This window comes from Ananas comosus, linkage group 6 (assembly GCF_001540865.1).
Source record: "Ananas comosus cultivar F153 linkage group 6, ASM154086v1, whole genome shotgun sequence".
In the NCBI taxonomy this organism is placed as follows: Eukaryota; Viridiplantae; Streptophyta; class Magnoliopsida; order Poales; family Bromeliaceae; genus Ananas; species Ananas comosus.
The window spans coordinates 11,718,756-11,733,041 of NC_033626.1; the positions used below are offsets into that span (position 1 = coordinate 11,718,756).

The window sequence follows — 14,286 nt, forward strand, 5'->3', positions numbered from 1 at the left end:
CGCACGCTTCGTTCTTTCTTTCTACGGAAGAGCAATGCTGCTTCTAAATTCCAAATTACACTATATTTTTTATATTTTATTATCTTAAAATTTTAAAAATTTTATTTTGAAATTATTTAGTATCTTAGAAAGTTAATAAGATTGTTGTAAAAAATATTGATCATTAGAGAAAGTTTCTTTTACAAAAAAAAAAAAATTACTAATTTAGTGATGATTTTGTAAAGATGAACCTTTTTTTTTTTTTGGCTTTTTGCATATTATTATGTGTAATTTTTAAAAAAAATGACCTAGCAATGTCCAAATGTGTCCATAAATTTTCACACGTGGGGCGACACTTGTGGCGGCTAGTGTTTAATCATTTTACCTCTCATCAACTACGGGTTAATCTCGACCGTTCATATTTAACTTTACTGGGGATAGAGGGCGGGATTTTACTCTACATAAGACTAAAACTGTGGGTAGCTTTTATTAATCTACTCTTCAAATTTTTGAAAAGTATAAAGATCTATGCCTCATTAAAGTATAGATATACTATTTGTCCCCGTCCTTTTTTTATTTTCAATTGAATCTAATTTTTTTATTATTAATTAAGCTTTCAATTTTTATAATTTATTATTATTATAGTCTTGTGAACATAATTTTGTGTTTTTTTACAAAATTTAATACGTGGACTTTCAATATCTTTGAAGAAATAGAAGAAAATGATGACGACTCCAGGAAAGAATAAAAAATGATGAAAAACAGAAAAAAAAAAAAAAAAGAGATAAGGAAAGAGAACAAAGAAGAAAAAGAATTAAAATATGCTGAGGAGAAAGAATGAAGAAGAACAAGCGGAAGGAAAAGAAAACGAAGGAAGAAAAAAAAAGAAAAAAAAAAAGTCGAAAGGATTTTTGCAGAAAAGATAATTTTTCTTTCAAAATTCAATCAAATTTAAGTAATCCATTTTTGTTAAACAAAACAAATTACAGCGACAAGATTTAATTAATTGCGAAAATGGAAAACTCTTTTTTTTAGAGAATGACATATAAACTCAGCAATTAAATTTTGAATTTAAAAAATCTCAGATATTAATCATGTAATTATTTTTTCACTTGCACCAGGGACAATTGAAATGAAAGTTGAAAACCTAATTGACAAAAAAAAAAAGGTTAAAAACCTAATGAAAAAATAAAATATTGGAAGTTTAACAACAATCCAAATTAGATTTTTTTTTTCCCTCTAATGCTGTAGTTTGTAAAGAATATTATATTACTGTCATTTTCACAGCAAGTCTTTTGGATAAAATAAAAAAGTTTTACAGAAATATAAATTAAGCTTAAATACACTATATTACAATGTACTTTGCAGTTTTTTTTTTTAAACTTCTATACTGTACTATATATATTGTTTTTTAAGGCATCACTCAATTTTTTTCTTTTCTTTCAATTTCCACACTATAAATGATAAACCTACAATTATACAAAAGCTATTAAAAATATAGTAAAATACTGATTAAAAGTAGCATAGCAAATATTCAACTCTTTTGATGTAAAAAATAACAAAATATATAAAATATAAAAATATAATTAAAAACATTTTTATATATTTTTTTAATATTCCTATCTTGGAGATTTATTTTATATTTTTTTTTACCATTTAACAAGTGTTTTTTTGATATAGTTATTTGATTTTATCTAAAATAATAAACTTGTTAACAGTAATGTATAAATTGGTGAGAAAAAAAATAGTAATATTTGTGAGAAAAAAATATAAGATGAAAAATAAAAAATAAATTAAAAATACAATATATAGTAGAAATGTCAATGGGTATGAATACTCGAAATTTTATCCGAATCCGAATCCAAACGGAGCAGAATTATATGATACTAAATGGATATCGTTTCGGATATTAAAAATAAAAATTTGATGATTATGAATTCAGATATGAATTTTAACTGCATACGATCCGAACCGAACTTCAATTTATTTTACATTATATATAATATGTGTATAAAAATTTGATGTTATATTTGAATTTATATTTTAAAAATTTGGATTTAATATAACATATTTTCAAATATTGAAAAAAAATAATTATTTCGGATTCAGATTTTTGATTCGGGTTTGTGTTTCGAATTTTTGGTCTTTCGATATGAATTTTTAAAATTCATCGGATTCGGATTCGAGTTCGGGTTTGAGTTTAGATTTTGGGTTTGGAGTAGAGTTCAGTTCGATTTTTTTAAAATTCGATTCGAATATGACTAGTTGATATTTCTAATATAAAAAATAATAAAATATAATAATATAGCAAATAAAAATATAATAAAAATACAGTATGTAGCAGGTGTACCACCTCCACAGGAAGGAAAAAAAAATAATAAAAAAAAATATATACACCAAAAATAATAAAAAAATAAACACATGAGAGTCGTGGAGAAAAAGAAAAAGAGTTTTAAAAAGTTAGGAAAGCCACGGAAAGGGAGGTCGGCGCAAATTGTCCCGCCGACCAACCCAATCAAGTCTCTTTCTTTCCTCCCCCATTCTCTTTTTTATTTTTCTTTTGGGAAAATTTAAAATACCATCCCTATAATTTCAGATTTTTTAATTTTAATATTTTATAATTTAAAGTGCATTAATTTAGTATTTTATAATTTTTTTTTTTTTTTTTTAGTATCTTGTCGTTTTTTTTTTTTTTCGTCAGTCCCTTCTTTATTAATTTTTTGTTAAATTATATACATCGAATATTCATTTTAGTATCTTTTAATTTTAATTTTATCATAAAAAAAAAACCACATAATATAAAAATAATATACTTTAAATTAAATTATACTAAATAAGAGAGAATGAAACTATAGGGTGGTGTTTGAAGTTTTTTCTTTCTTTTTCTTTTTCTTTTTAATCCCCTTACTCGTCACACAAACCACTGTCCCCTCTCTTCTTCTTCCTCCTCTTCGGCTCTTCCCCTCCCTCCCTCCAATCCATTATTATGTCGTTCCCCACCCTCCGATAATTTATATATTTTTTTCTTATTATCGGAAGTAGGAATCTCGGGGATCTAGGGTTTCTCCTCGCTTTCCCCTTTGTTCTCCTTCTCCTTTATTCCGTTCCTCGGCTCCTTTCTTCTTCTTCTTCTTCTCTTCGAGGAATCCATCGAGCTATGAAGTCCATGGTGGAGCCCGCGGCGGCGGCGGCGGAGGAGGCCGATAAGGAGAAGAAGAGGCGGCGCCGTCAGAATCGCCGTACCAAGCAGGGCATCGCTGGCGTTCAAGGTAGATTCGTGATTCTAGGGTTTAGGGTAAAGTATTTCGTGTGGCTGTGTGAGGGTCGATTGTGATGAGATCCTTCTTCGGAGGGTTTTGTAGGCGGAGCTTGTAGTAGTTCGGTGGATTTATCTTGCGGTGGTCAATCGTTGACGGTGCCGATGGTTGCGTTTAACTCGCTCCCGTCGATGCGCATCAGCGAGGCCGGTGATGGCGCCGGGGTAGCACCGGCGAGCCAATCGGACGGTGCGGAGATCTCCCGATCGTGCCCCTTGCCGATCTTATCTTTGCCCGCGGAGGTGGCGGATTCTGCAGCGAATTCGAAGGTAGCTGCAAGGAAGCATTTTGCTCCGCACTGGCCCGACCAGGCTGTAGAGGAGGCACTCAAGGTGCATTAACATCGTCGTCATCACAATTCTGGTTACTAGTTTTCTATGATCTGTTTAAAGCAGAACATTTATTTGAACAATTAACTCTAATAAGAGATTATGTTGTTTTTTTTCTTTTGCTTGCAGAAGGGGAATGCATTTGAAGCGAAGTTTCGTGTGAATCCTCATAATCGTGTTGAGGTTAGGGATTATAGCTTGATAATGATATAATTTAGAAGCCCTTTTAGTCCAAAATTCCTTCTTTTAATGTAAAATGTTTGAATTCTGGATGCGGGTCATATATCTCATGTTTTTCTCATGTTGCAGGCGTACTGCACCATTGATGGTCTACCTGTGGACATTCTCATTAGTGGGGCTAATGCCCAGAATAGAGCGGTAAGTGGGATTCGAATGAGCTGAAAGATGGATTGCTATCTATTCTGAATGTGTATGGAAAAAGTGAAACAATCTCTGAATGCATACAAAGAAAACGAAACAATCTGCATGATATGAACCAACAATATGTATGAATGTTTACAAAGTTCCAGACACGTTATAAGAATGTGGAAATTTCATGTTTAGAATACTTTTTAGCCTTACATTGCTTGCGACTTCATTTTCACCTAATTTAAAATCAGGCAGTGCTGTGCACTTGAATATTTAGCTCAATTAGAAGGAAATACATTGGTTCAATATATTCAGAAGCAATGTGGCTGAATCTGAAATTATAAAATGAACCTGCCAAAGAACTATGGAATGGTTTGAAAGGATTCAAGTAACTTTCTCTATGATGGAATATCATCTCTTTGTAACGTTTCAGACACCATTTCATCAAGTTTTTTTTCTTTTTTTTTTTACTTTCACAAAAAGAAAAGAGGATGTGTTATCTGTGCCTGGCTCTTTTCTGGTCACTTTTTTTTTTATTGTTGAATAATTATATATACTGCATACATATAAACATCTTTCTTCTCCGTTAAAACGTTTGCTTTACTACATCAATATGCAGCAAGGTTCTCTTTCTATTTTGACAAAAGACAGATTAAGTTCATATAATCCTTGTTCTCTTTTTTGCTACTTGTTTTACTTGATGGAACATGCTGTTTGCTGTAGATAGAAGGTGATGTTGTTGCCATCATGTTGGACCCTGTGGCTTACTGGACTAAGATGAAAGGACAAAATATACCATGCAATACTTCATCAACAGAAAATTCTTCCATCCTCCCTGAAGTCCAAGAAGTAATGGACAATAGGTTTACTAGGAAAGAGCAGTCTAATGCTAGCTGTGCACGCCCAAATTGTAGTGATGGCTTGCTTCAGCTGGAAAGGGGGCACTGCTTTCACAAGAATGGCAGTTTTAGTGAAGCTGTTCAATGTGAATGTCGAGATGATCCCCATACAACTACAGGTAACGAGAAAGCACATCCTGTCATTAATGGAAATTCGCATGAAATTGAGCCCCTTGAACTGGGGGAAACTGCAAGAGCTTTAGAAAGGATTTGCGCCATGATAAACTCTCACCCATGTAAACGCCCTACTGGGAAAGTATTATCTATCATCAAGATGTCTCCTCGTCGGGAGGCAGTAATTGGTTTTCTCACTTATAAGCCACAGTTCCCTAATGTGGAATGTCATGGAAAGCATTTTACTGGACAGAGTTCAAAGAGAAATGAGAAAGCTAGAACTCATATAGATTGCATGTATCTAATTCCTACTGATCCCAAATTCCCAAGGATGGTTGTCAGTGTGAGGAGTCTACCAGATAGTGTGAAGGAGAGGCTGAAAAATTGTGATCAGACAGTAGAAAAGGAATTGATTGCTGCACGGGTTGATGAATGGAGTGACGAAAATCTACTTCCCGAAGCTCACATCATACATGTACTGGGGAAGGGTGGAGAAATCGAAACACAGATTGGTGCAATCTTGTTTGAAAATGCAATAAATGCTGCAGATTTTTCTCCTGAATCAATGGCTTGCATTCCAGATGCATCATGGAAGGTGCCCATGAAGGAGCTTGAAACTAGAGAGGATCTCAGAAATGTTTTGACTTTTACCATAGATCCTTCTTCTGCCATCGACCTTGATGATGCTTTATCTGTTGAAACAATTTCAGATGGAAGAATTCGTGTTGGCGTTCACATTGCAGATGTTTCATACTTTGTTCGCCCAGATACAGCCCTAGATACTGAAGCTCAAATTCGATCCACAAGTGTTTATATCTTACAACATAGACTACCAATGCTGCCACCAGAACTATCTGGAGTAAGTTCACTATCTCCCGGGCTAGATAGGCTTGCTTTCTCGATTATCTGGGACATTGATCGTCATGGAAACATAATAGATCGTTGGATTGGGCAATCGGTGATTTCTTCATGCTGCAAACTCTCGTATGAACTTGTCGAGGATGTAATCAATGCAAATTTTGATCAATCAAGTCCTCCTGGCAGTTCATGTCCTCAATTGCATGGACGGTTTGAATGGAAAGACGTTGTCGATGCACTTAGAGGCCTCCATATGATCTCTAAGACACTGAAGGAAATGAGGTTTAAAGATGGGGCTCTTTGGCTTAATAACACTAAGCTTGTGTTCATGTTTGACGAGTGCGGGACCCCATATGATAGCTATCGAGATGAAAGAAAGAGGGAGTCTTATTCTCTTGTTGAGGAATTTATGTTATTGGCTAATAGGTCGGCTGCAGAAATTATATCTAGGGCTTTTCCTGATTGTGCTTTACTGCGTAGGCATCCTGAGCCAAACTTAAGGAAGCTTAAAGAATTCGAAGCATTTTGTAGTCGACATGGTTTCAAGTTAGACACTTCATCGTCGGGTCAGCTCCACCTTTCACTATCAAGAATAAGAGAGAAGTTGAAAGACGATCCTGTGTTGTTTGATATTCTTGTTTCATATGCTTCGAAGCCTATGCAGTCAGCAACATACTTCTGTACTGGCGATCTAAGGGGCAAGGAAGACGATTGGGCTCATTATGCATTATCAATGCCCTTCTATACACATTTTACTTCCCCGCTAAGAAGATATCCCGATATAATTGTCCATAGGACACTGTATGCAGCACTTGACGCCGAGGAACTTTATGTAAAGCAAAACAAAGATTTTCTGAGAGCAAATAAGGGTGAAGCGGCTAATTGTGATGCTACAGGCAGGTTTTTTACTGGTCTTCATTTCAACAAGGATGCTGCTGATTCTAAGGAAGGTAGAGAAGCACTATCAGCTGCTGCTCTGAAGTTCAGAGTTCCTGGAAGCGAGGTTCTTGGGGAAGTTGCTGCACATTGTAATGAGAGAAAATTGGCTAGCCGACATGCTGAGGAAGCTGGAGAAAAGCTCTATCTTTGGGCTTTGCTAAAGAAGAAAGAGGTATGTTGTAGGTTTTTATGGCATTTTTTTAGTATTCTTCTTCTCCGGAGGCAGCTTAATATTTACAATCAGAGAAGTTCCATTGCTTATTCAGTTTGTGTTCTATTTTATGACGAACTCTTGTCATGATCCAGCGTGCAAGCTAGTTTGAAATGCTAACTTTTTTGTTTCTCTGGAGAACTTATTTGAAGCTTCGTTAGTCATAACTTGCAATGGAAATGATTGGCATGCTAGTAAAGATTTACAACAAGATTTCTTGTACTGATCACAGAGTGCCATATATTGTTTTCTTTCTACCATTCAGTGTCCTCTCATTTTACTTGTCGATTTTTCCTTGAATTTAATCTGTTTATCAGTTCATCTTCTTTTATCACTCTTGTTTTAGCCAACTTCCTTTTTCTTCTCTTTAACGTTCCTTTGTTTCACACAGATCCTAGTTTGTGAAGCCAGAGTTCTAGGACTTGGACCAAGGTTCATGTCAATTTACATTCACAAGCTTGCGGTAGGGACTGCAACTGCAACATGCCAAAAGTTTTAATTTTATGTTTTGCCACTGTCTGACCCATTCTGTTTTTACAGATTGAGCGGCGAATTTACTATGATGAAGTTGAAGGCTTAGCAGTTGAGTGGCTAGAAACCACGAACACATTAGTAGTAGATGTAGTGAGAAATAAACCCTTTCAGAAAAAGGGTAAGCCCCAAAACTATCAAACAATCGAAGATGTTGCTATGGTGTTGAACCCATCAGACTCGATTTCTTCAGAGAAGGGTAAGGAATTGCTAGTGACTGAAACAGAACCAGCTGTCTTTCCCCTTGTATTGCGCCATTTATTGGCCGTCCCTGTGGCTCTTCATGCTATTGGCGGCGACGATGGCCCGCTGGACATCGGGGCAAGATTATACATGTCATCCTACTTCAAGTAAGTTTTTAATTGCTGGGCGGTGATTCAAATAGTTGCGAGGAATGATAGAGAATGGGCTACTGAACCGCTGCTACCTACGAAATCGGTTTCTTCTTGTCGATACGAGATACTTAATTCGTGTATAGTTTGGTGTTTTTTTATCTGGTTTTGCCTTTAATATGGAGGTGGCCAAGCAACCAAGTACCATTTTGCCATTTTGTGTTTTTTCTTTACCCCCACGAAGGTGCTTGGTTCAAGCTGGCTTTGGCATTGTAGATCTTTGTCAACCTGGCCTCTACTTTTGTTTGCGCATAAAAAATACAAACACGAACAAATGAAAAGTGAGGCCCATCTATGTTTTTGACTGGTGGGCTTCACAGGTGGTGTTTTCAGAAGACCAGTTTAGCTGGTTACATGTATTAGGCATCGCAGACTCAAATCTCGAAAACTATTTTTCTTCCTTTTTCTTTTCTTTCTACCTATATGTAAGTTCTTTCAATGTTCTCATTGAGAACGACAAAATTTCTTTGATGTATCTGATTTTGTTGTGTTTATCCGATATTCAAGTTCTTTTGGTCTTCGTGCTGAAAAACAGTTTCTGTTAGTGATTACTTTTGGATCGACTGTGTTTGTGCGATTTAGTGTTTACTAATAACAATTCAAACTTGGCTTGGAACAAATAAAAATAAATAAATAAACGAGAAGCTATTTCCTGCAACGAACTACGACTACTAATAATACTCAAATCCAGTAGGAAGGACCGTGTATTTAACTATTTACCTATCAATCTTTGTCGGTTGAATATGTATCAAGTAGGACTTACGAATAAAGATTTAAGTGGTTGGTTTTCGGACAACCAAAGTACGATTTATCGTTCTACTACCTCCTTACCTGCTGCATACAAGAAGGATGAGTTGAAATTAACTTCCTCTCAATAGAAACAAGGTAGCAGATAAATGTCAAAAAAAAAAGAGAGAGGACAGAAATAGTATTTACAGCCGTGGTCATTGGCTGATAAAATACATGTACAGAGAGCGTTATGGTAGCGCTCAGGCTTGGAGTACATCCGTTCTAATAATCTTTCTGGTTTTACAGCAATAAAACCCACACTAACATATTATATACAGGTTGTCCTGATCAGAAACTCCATAGTCATGTGATGCAGAACAAAAAAAACACAGAAGGAAGCACTCAATCTTATGCAGTGTAGTTCTTACGGAGCTCAGATTCGCACAAGAAGCATTTTTACCATCTCCAAATTCCCGGCTTCTCTGTACGGCACATTGTGACCATCTCATCATACTTTGATGCATAGACAAAGCCCCATAACTGCGATGCACAGGAAAAACAAACTCAAGCAGATAAATAAATGCGAGAAAAGGAAAACTACATAGTCGACAAAAACAAATAGGATGGCCACTGAAACCCCACCTCGACCTCCTTTACTTCAAACTCTTGGGAATGAGCAAGACACGGGTTGTCAAACGTGTCTGAAGTAGAACTCGAGCCATTTATTCTTCAAATGTTAAAATAAAATGTATTAGTTTTACTGTAAATGCTTTGTGACATGATCATACAACTAGCATAACATCAAAAGGTCAACGTCCAATTGCATGCATAAAAATCGAAAAGGTAGACCCCTCCTCAACTATGGGCCATTTGAAATAGACCGTCCAATTATATCGTTTTGATTGGCACCCTCTAGACTGTACTTGTTAAGATGCTAGTAATCTCTGACAGCGGAATTGGGGATCCGGCTAGTCTGTTGAAATTTATGACTCTTCCTATTCTTTTAGTTAACAGAACTGCAGGTTAACAGACACTGATTGCTAAATGAACCATGAAATTTAACAAAATGCCCAATTCAATTGACTGCAACAACTCAAATCGAAACTAGTAAAAGTTCAGGTGGTCAATAAAAAAATAAAATTGAAGTGTATCTTAGGATGGCCTGTAGTTGAATGGGTCTCCGTACATTTTAACAGATTGAAGAGGTTGAAGAGTAAAAAGACTTACAGGTCTCCATCGAGATAAAGAGCAAAGTGTCCACCACCACCAAATGCCAGGAAGTCAGTGGAGCACAAAGTGAAATAGTGATTGCTACCTACAATGAGCAGACAATGAATCAAAAGGCCAATAAAAAAAAAACCCATAAGGTGAACTCAGGCCTTCTGATCACTGAACTAGATTTCAATTGCCTGAGGAAGTTTCAAGAACTTGGAGGTTATTCTCCCATTGTCCCCTAAAAAGAATTTTTTGCTTTATATAGATTGAGCGTAATCTACCTACAACTAAGAGCGGAGGGCTTTCGGCAGATAAACATCATGGAAGAACATTCTTTAACATATAGCAACTATTTAGCTTAAAAAATGTCAGGATATACAAGCAAGATGAACCCTGCAAAATAGAGAAGGATAGGCTGCAACAGGAAGCTCAAGTAAGCTGGGGCAGCAAGCTCTAAATTCCTCCAGCACAAAACATGGAAGTGTTAATCTAACTTGAGCTGATCCTCGTCCTTTTTTTTTCCTTTGAGAAAACCTACCGCTTGAAATGGGAGCTGTTCCTTGTCTTAAGATCTGAAAAAATTGCTACATGCCAGAATCTACCAGGTAGGACCAACTGAATGTTAGGAAGAGATGTGTTGTCATGCCTCATAAATATATCTTCGATTGATTTAGGCCAAACTATGCATGGAAGTTTCAAAGGCTGAATTCCAATCACTGAGAATTTAAACATCCTAAAGACAGATGGTGAAGGAATAAAAAATTTGAAGGATCAACAAAAGAAAAGTGAATATGTCTGTATGGTAATAAGGGCTTTCAAGAGATAAAATGGGATTCACAAACAAAAATCTGAAAAGAAGGCTAGGACTCGCTACCTTTATTTAAATGATGTCCAACATCAAACTGAAGCAATACAAGTTCAAATGAAAGGGATGTTCCAAGTTTTACCAACCTGTTGGTCGATATATGACAGGAAAACTAGGTCGATCGGTGAAAACAAAGCAGTTGTTTGTTCCCTACAAGAACCCAAGTAAAGCAGGATGAGTAATCAGAAATGGACTAATATATTAAAAAAATCCGACAAAAAGAATGAACAATGAGCATGCAAGCTCTGTCCACCACCTGGTACTTTTTCTTATTGGTAGGTTGCAGTGGGACCTCAACTAAACCGCCAAAAACTGCACCTTTTCGATCACCAACAATCTGTCAAAGACAAAACAACATTATGTATATATTACAATAGCATATTTTTTTTAAAAAAATTGTTTATCTTCATAGATGGAGAGAAAGTTCGTAAAATTTGTGAAAGTCAAGAGAAAAGTAATGTCATACTGTTGTTTAAGTATAACATTAAGATTTAAAATATAGAACGACATCTTTTCCTTATATGCAATATAATATTTGTATGAAGCTAGGAAATGGAAACGGCAAAATTAACCAGCAACAGTTAATACAATAACATACTAATAGCGAGTAACCAGGGCAAAGCATGCTCCTCCTATACAGAGTAGATAGAGATATCCCGTGTCTCCAAGTACTGCACAACGAGCAATGATCAAGTAAGTAATTCAACAAATGTGGGTACTATACAAAGCAAAAAAAAAATCTGTATAGCAACCTATAAAGCAACACCCAATTCCTTCCTTGAACCAATACTGGAAGAGAAGCATAAAGAGCAGCTCGCAAATTGTCTGATAAAAGCATTGATGGTTCAGACATTACTGGCAAATTAAACTCCAACTCTGGTTCCTTCAAAGCCTCAGGTCCCAGTACATTTCCAACTTGCTCAGAGTGGTTTACGATGTTATTATTATCAACTTTAGATTCTTGGTTTTGCCGCAAACCACCTATTTTGGCTGCTTTATGAAATAATCTTCCAACTGATTGCTTGCCTCTAGCAAGCAGACTCTTCCTCCCACTATTATCCTTTACGGCTGATGTTGAAGCCGAATATCCCTTTTCCATATGATGCTGATCACTTGAGTTTTCCATTGGATGACTTTTGGTGTCTGAGGATGACAACAATGAAATGAGAAATGCAGTGAAGGAAGATGTATCAGGGCCATCAGTATGTTCTTCTGGAACTTCGTTTTCTGCACTTGTTACTTCTTCCTCATCCTGAACAGAAGAAAGCGGAATTACAATGCTATAGAAATACTAAAATCTTGAGAAAACATAAAGATGGAAGATCTACAAAGTATCTCACATATGTAAAAATATGGCACGATGGACAGATACATCACATGCAACACAAATAAGAGAAGATTAGGTTTTACCTACATAATGGTACGATTTAAAAGTAATGGTACATCACAACTAAAATGCTAGAAAATTATACCGACCGTACCTAGCACAGCTAAGGGCTTGATGATTGGTACCTGAGATCCCAAGTTCGAAACCTAGTAGCTTCACATTTCTAACTAAGTTCATTTCTAAAATGCTAGAAAATTACATGAAAAGCAAGAAAAGCGGACTAATCAGATTCCTTTCTACACAATTGAAAGTATTATGTCCGTTCCTTATCTATCTTATGATTATAATGCAAAATCTTCAAAGCAGTTTCATGGGGTAGATTTCAGAAGAGGGATTTCATTGTTTAAGGTTTAAGCTCGCTTCTATTCTATAAGTAAGGTGCGATAATGCTTTCTCGAGAGAGGTTTGGATGCATATTGAAACTCCATATACTGTCTTGCAGTATAGCCCAATCCCACTTTGGCATCTGGTGATTCAAACCATCCATTGATTCTTAAGACACAACTACAAACTTTTCAGACCAAAATCTTAAAATCTGAAGTTGCTACAGTCTAGAGCAACTCCTCAATCCCCATTCCTCCACAATGAAACTGTGACTAACTCCGACAAAATAAAGATCACTTTATCGAGATCACGATATCTAACCTATAAATGATAAAATATTTCTCGAAGAAAAAAAGCATAATTTTGCAAATAGCAAACTCACCGTAAGTTAGAAATAGATACATATACTCGATCTATAGATCATTACTGAATCCAATATCACATCACAGAAACCCTAAATTGCCTAATAGCTTGAGTCGACACTCCCCAAACTCATCATACGATCCCCGACTCTCCACTGAGCTAACAAATCAAACCAAGAACCAGAAACAATCTACAGGAGCCCCAAACCCCTGCAACAAAGATTCACCCCCGAGAAGACACAAAGCTCTGATCAAGAACTCGACCGATCGCAACAACTCAACTCGTTGACCTCACGAGACACTCCATTTTCCGATCCATTGTGGCCGAAACCCTAGAAAGCAAGAAGTTCAAAACCAAAAAAAAAAAAAAAAAAGCTCACGGGGAAATTGGAGGGCTCATCGTCGGAGATGGGGTTGAGGATAACGGTGGTGATATCGGAGACGAAGTGCGCCGCTTTGCTCCCGAGCGAGGGAAAATAGCCCATTTTCGCGAAAAAAAGAAAACCCCCTCCTATATTTGGGAGAACACGAGGAGATCCTCCATTTCCGCTCCGCTTCGTTCTCGGCGTATTAATAGGGTTAGAGACAGGAGTGGAGACGAAGGGGAGGACGAAATGGGAATTAAGGCGAAGCACACGAATTCGGTTGTATGAGGCGGCAAGTGGGGCCCACGCGTCAGTGTAACGGCCTTGGGCTGTCGCATAATGGGCCGTGGGTTGTCGATAACTTTACCGCCTCATCCATGGATAATACTATAATGGGCCGTGAATCGGCCCAATAACGGTGAATCTAAGTCTAAATCCACTGATTTATCAAAATTTTTAGCTTAATAATATGATGTGATCCCAGTAGCTCATGCAAATATTGGATGCAACTATATAAGCAGTTCATACGACCAGAAATTAACTTGCTAAGCAAAAATAGTTTCACAGATGAAAAATTAAGGACCTGTTTAGTTTCTTAAAAAATAGTAGAAAATTATTTTGTAAAGAATTTTTTTTTTATGAAAAAGAGAATTTTAAATTTTTTATTGTTTGGTTTGAACAAAAAAAAAAAGTTTTTCATTCATGCAGGTTTGGTTGTAAGAAAAAAATGACGAGAGAGAGAGAGAGAGAGAGAGAGAGAGAGAGAGAGTAATAGCTTGCCAGCGCAATGCGGCATAGCGTACGCAGCAGCGGTAACTTTCACGCGTGATGTGGCGGTAGTTTGTGGACGCGACATAGCCATAAGCAATGGTGGCGCGGGTAAGATGCAGTCGGATTGGTGGCAACGTTAGCAGCAGAATGCCGATGTAGAGTGATAGGGAGAGAGAGAGAGAGAGATTGTAGACACCGCCGTTGCGATGACGAGATAACAGATAGAAAATAAAGATGATTCTTTTTTATATGAGTCTAACTATCACACATTTATGAATATACACTCTTTTATATTTATAATTTTTTTGCCGTTATATCTATTCCTTAATT

At 36.4% G+C, this 14,286-nt stretch overlaps 2 protein-coding genes across 3 annotated transcripts; one reads left to right on the forward strand and one right to left on the reverse strand.

Moving 5' to 3' along the window:
* Positions 2,896–8,470, forward strand: LOC109711527 (DIS3-like exonuclease 2). Of its 2 annotated transcripts, XM_020234628.1 has the most exons (7): positions 2,896–3,248; positions 3,342–3,628; positions 3,755–3,808; positions 3,935–4,003; positions 4,718–6,976; positions 7,407–7,478; positions 7,556–8,470. In XM_020234628.1, exons 1-7 carry the CDS (start codon positions 3,137–3,139, stop codon positions 7,898–7,900), a joined length of 3,198 nt encoding a protein of 1,065 aa, XP_020090217.1. In that variant the 5' UTR covers positions 2,896–3,136; the 3' UTR covers positions 7,901–8,470. The 2 variants fall into 2 exon arrangements, with proteins under 2 accessions (XP_020090217.1, XP_020090218.1); XM_020234629.1 differs by lacking the exons at positions 2,896–3,248; positions 3,342–3,628 and having other exon boundaries at positions 4,722–6,976.
* LOC109711863 (oxidation resistance protein 1) lies at positions 8,791–13,430 on the reverse strand. Its single transcript, XM_020235183.1, has 8 exons — positions 13,201–13,430; positions 11,500–11,999; positions 11,346–11,418; positions 11,004–11,084; positions 10,834–10,897; positions 9,895–9,982; positions 9,310–9,394; positions 8,791–9,207 (listed from the first exon to the last, which is right to left on the reverse strand). Exons 1-8 carry the CDS (start codon positions 13,303–13,305, stop codon positions 9,124–9,126), a joined length of 1,080 nt encoding a protein of 359 aa, XP_020090772.1. The 5' UTR covers positions 13,306–13,430; the 3' UTR covers positions 8,791–9,123.

Coding starts and splice junctions, on each gene's coding strand:
- LOC109711863 (XM_020235183.1), bottom strand. CDS start 13,305: ATGGGCTATTTTCCCTCGCTCGGGAGCAAAGCGGCGCACTTCGTCTCC. Junction 11,419..11,499: donor AATTGGGTGTTGCTTTATAG/GTTGCTATACAG, acceptor CTCGTTGTGCAG/TACTTGGAGACACGGGATAT. Junction 9,983..10,833: donor TGTCATATATCGACCAACAG/GTTGGTAAAACT, acceptor TGCTCATTGTAG/GTAGCAATCACTATTTCACT.
- LOC109711527 (XM_020234628.1), top strand. CDS start 3,137: ATGAAGTCCATGGTGGAGCCCGCGGCGGCGGCGGCGGAGGAGGCCGAT. Junction 3,629..3,754: donor CTGTAGAGGAGGCACTCAAG/GTGCATTAACAT, acceptor TTTTGCTTGCAG/AAGGGGAATGCATTTGAAGC. Junction 4,004..4,717: donor CTAATGCCCAGAATAGAGCG/GTAAGTGGGATT, acceptor TGTTTGCTGTAG/ATAGAAGGTGATGTTGTTGC.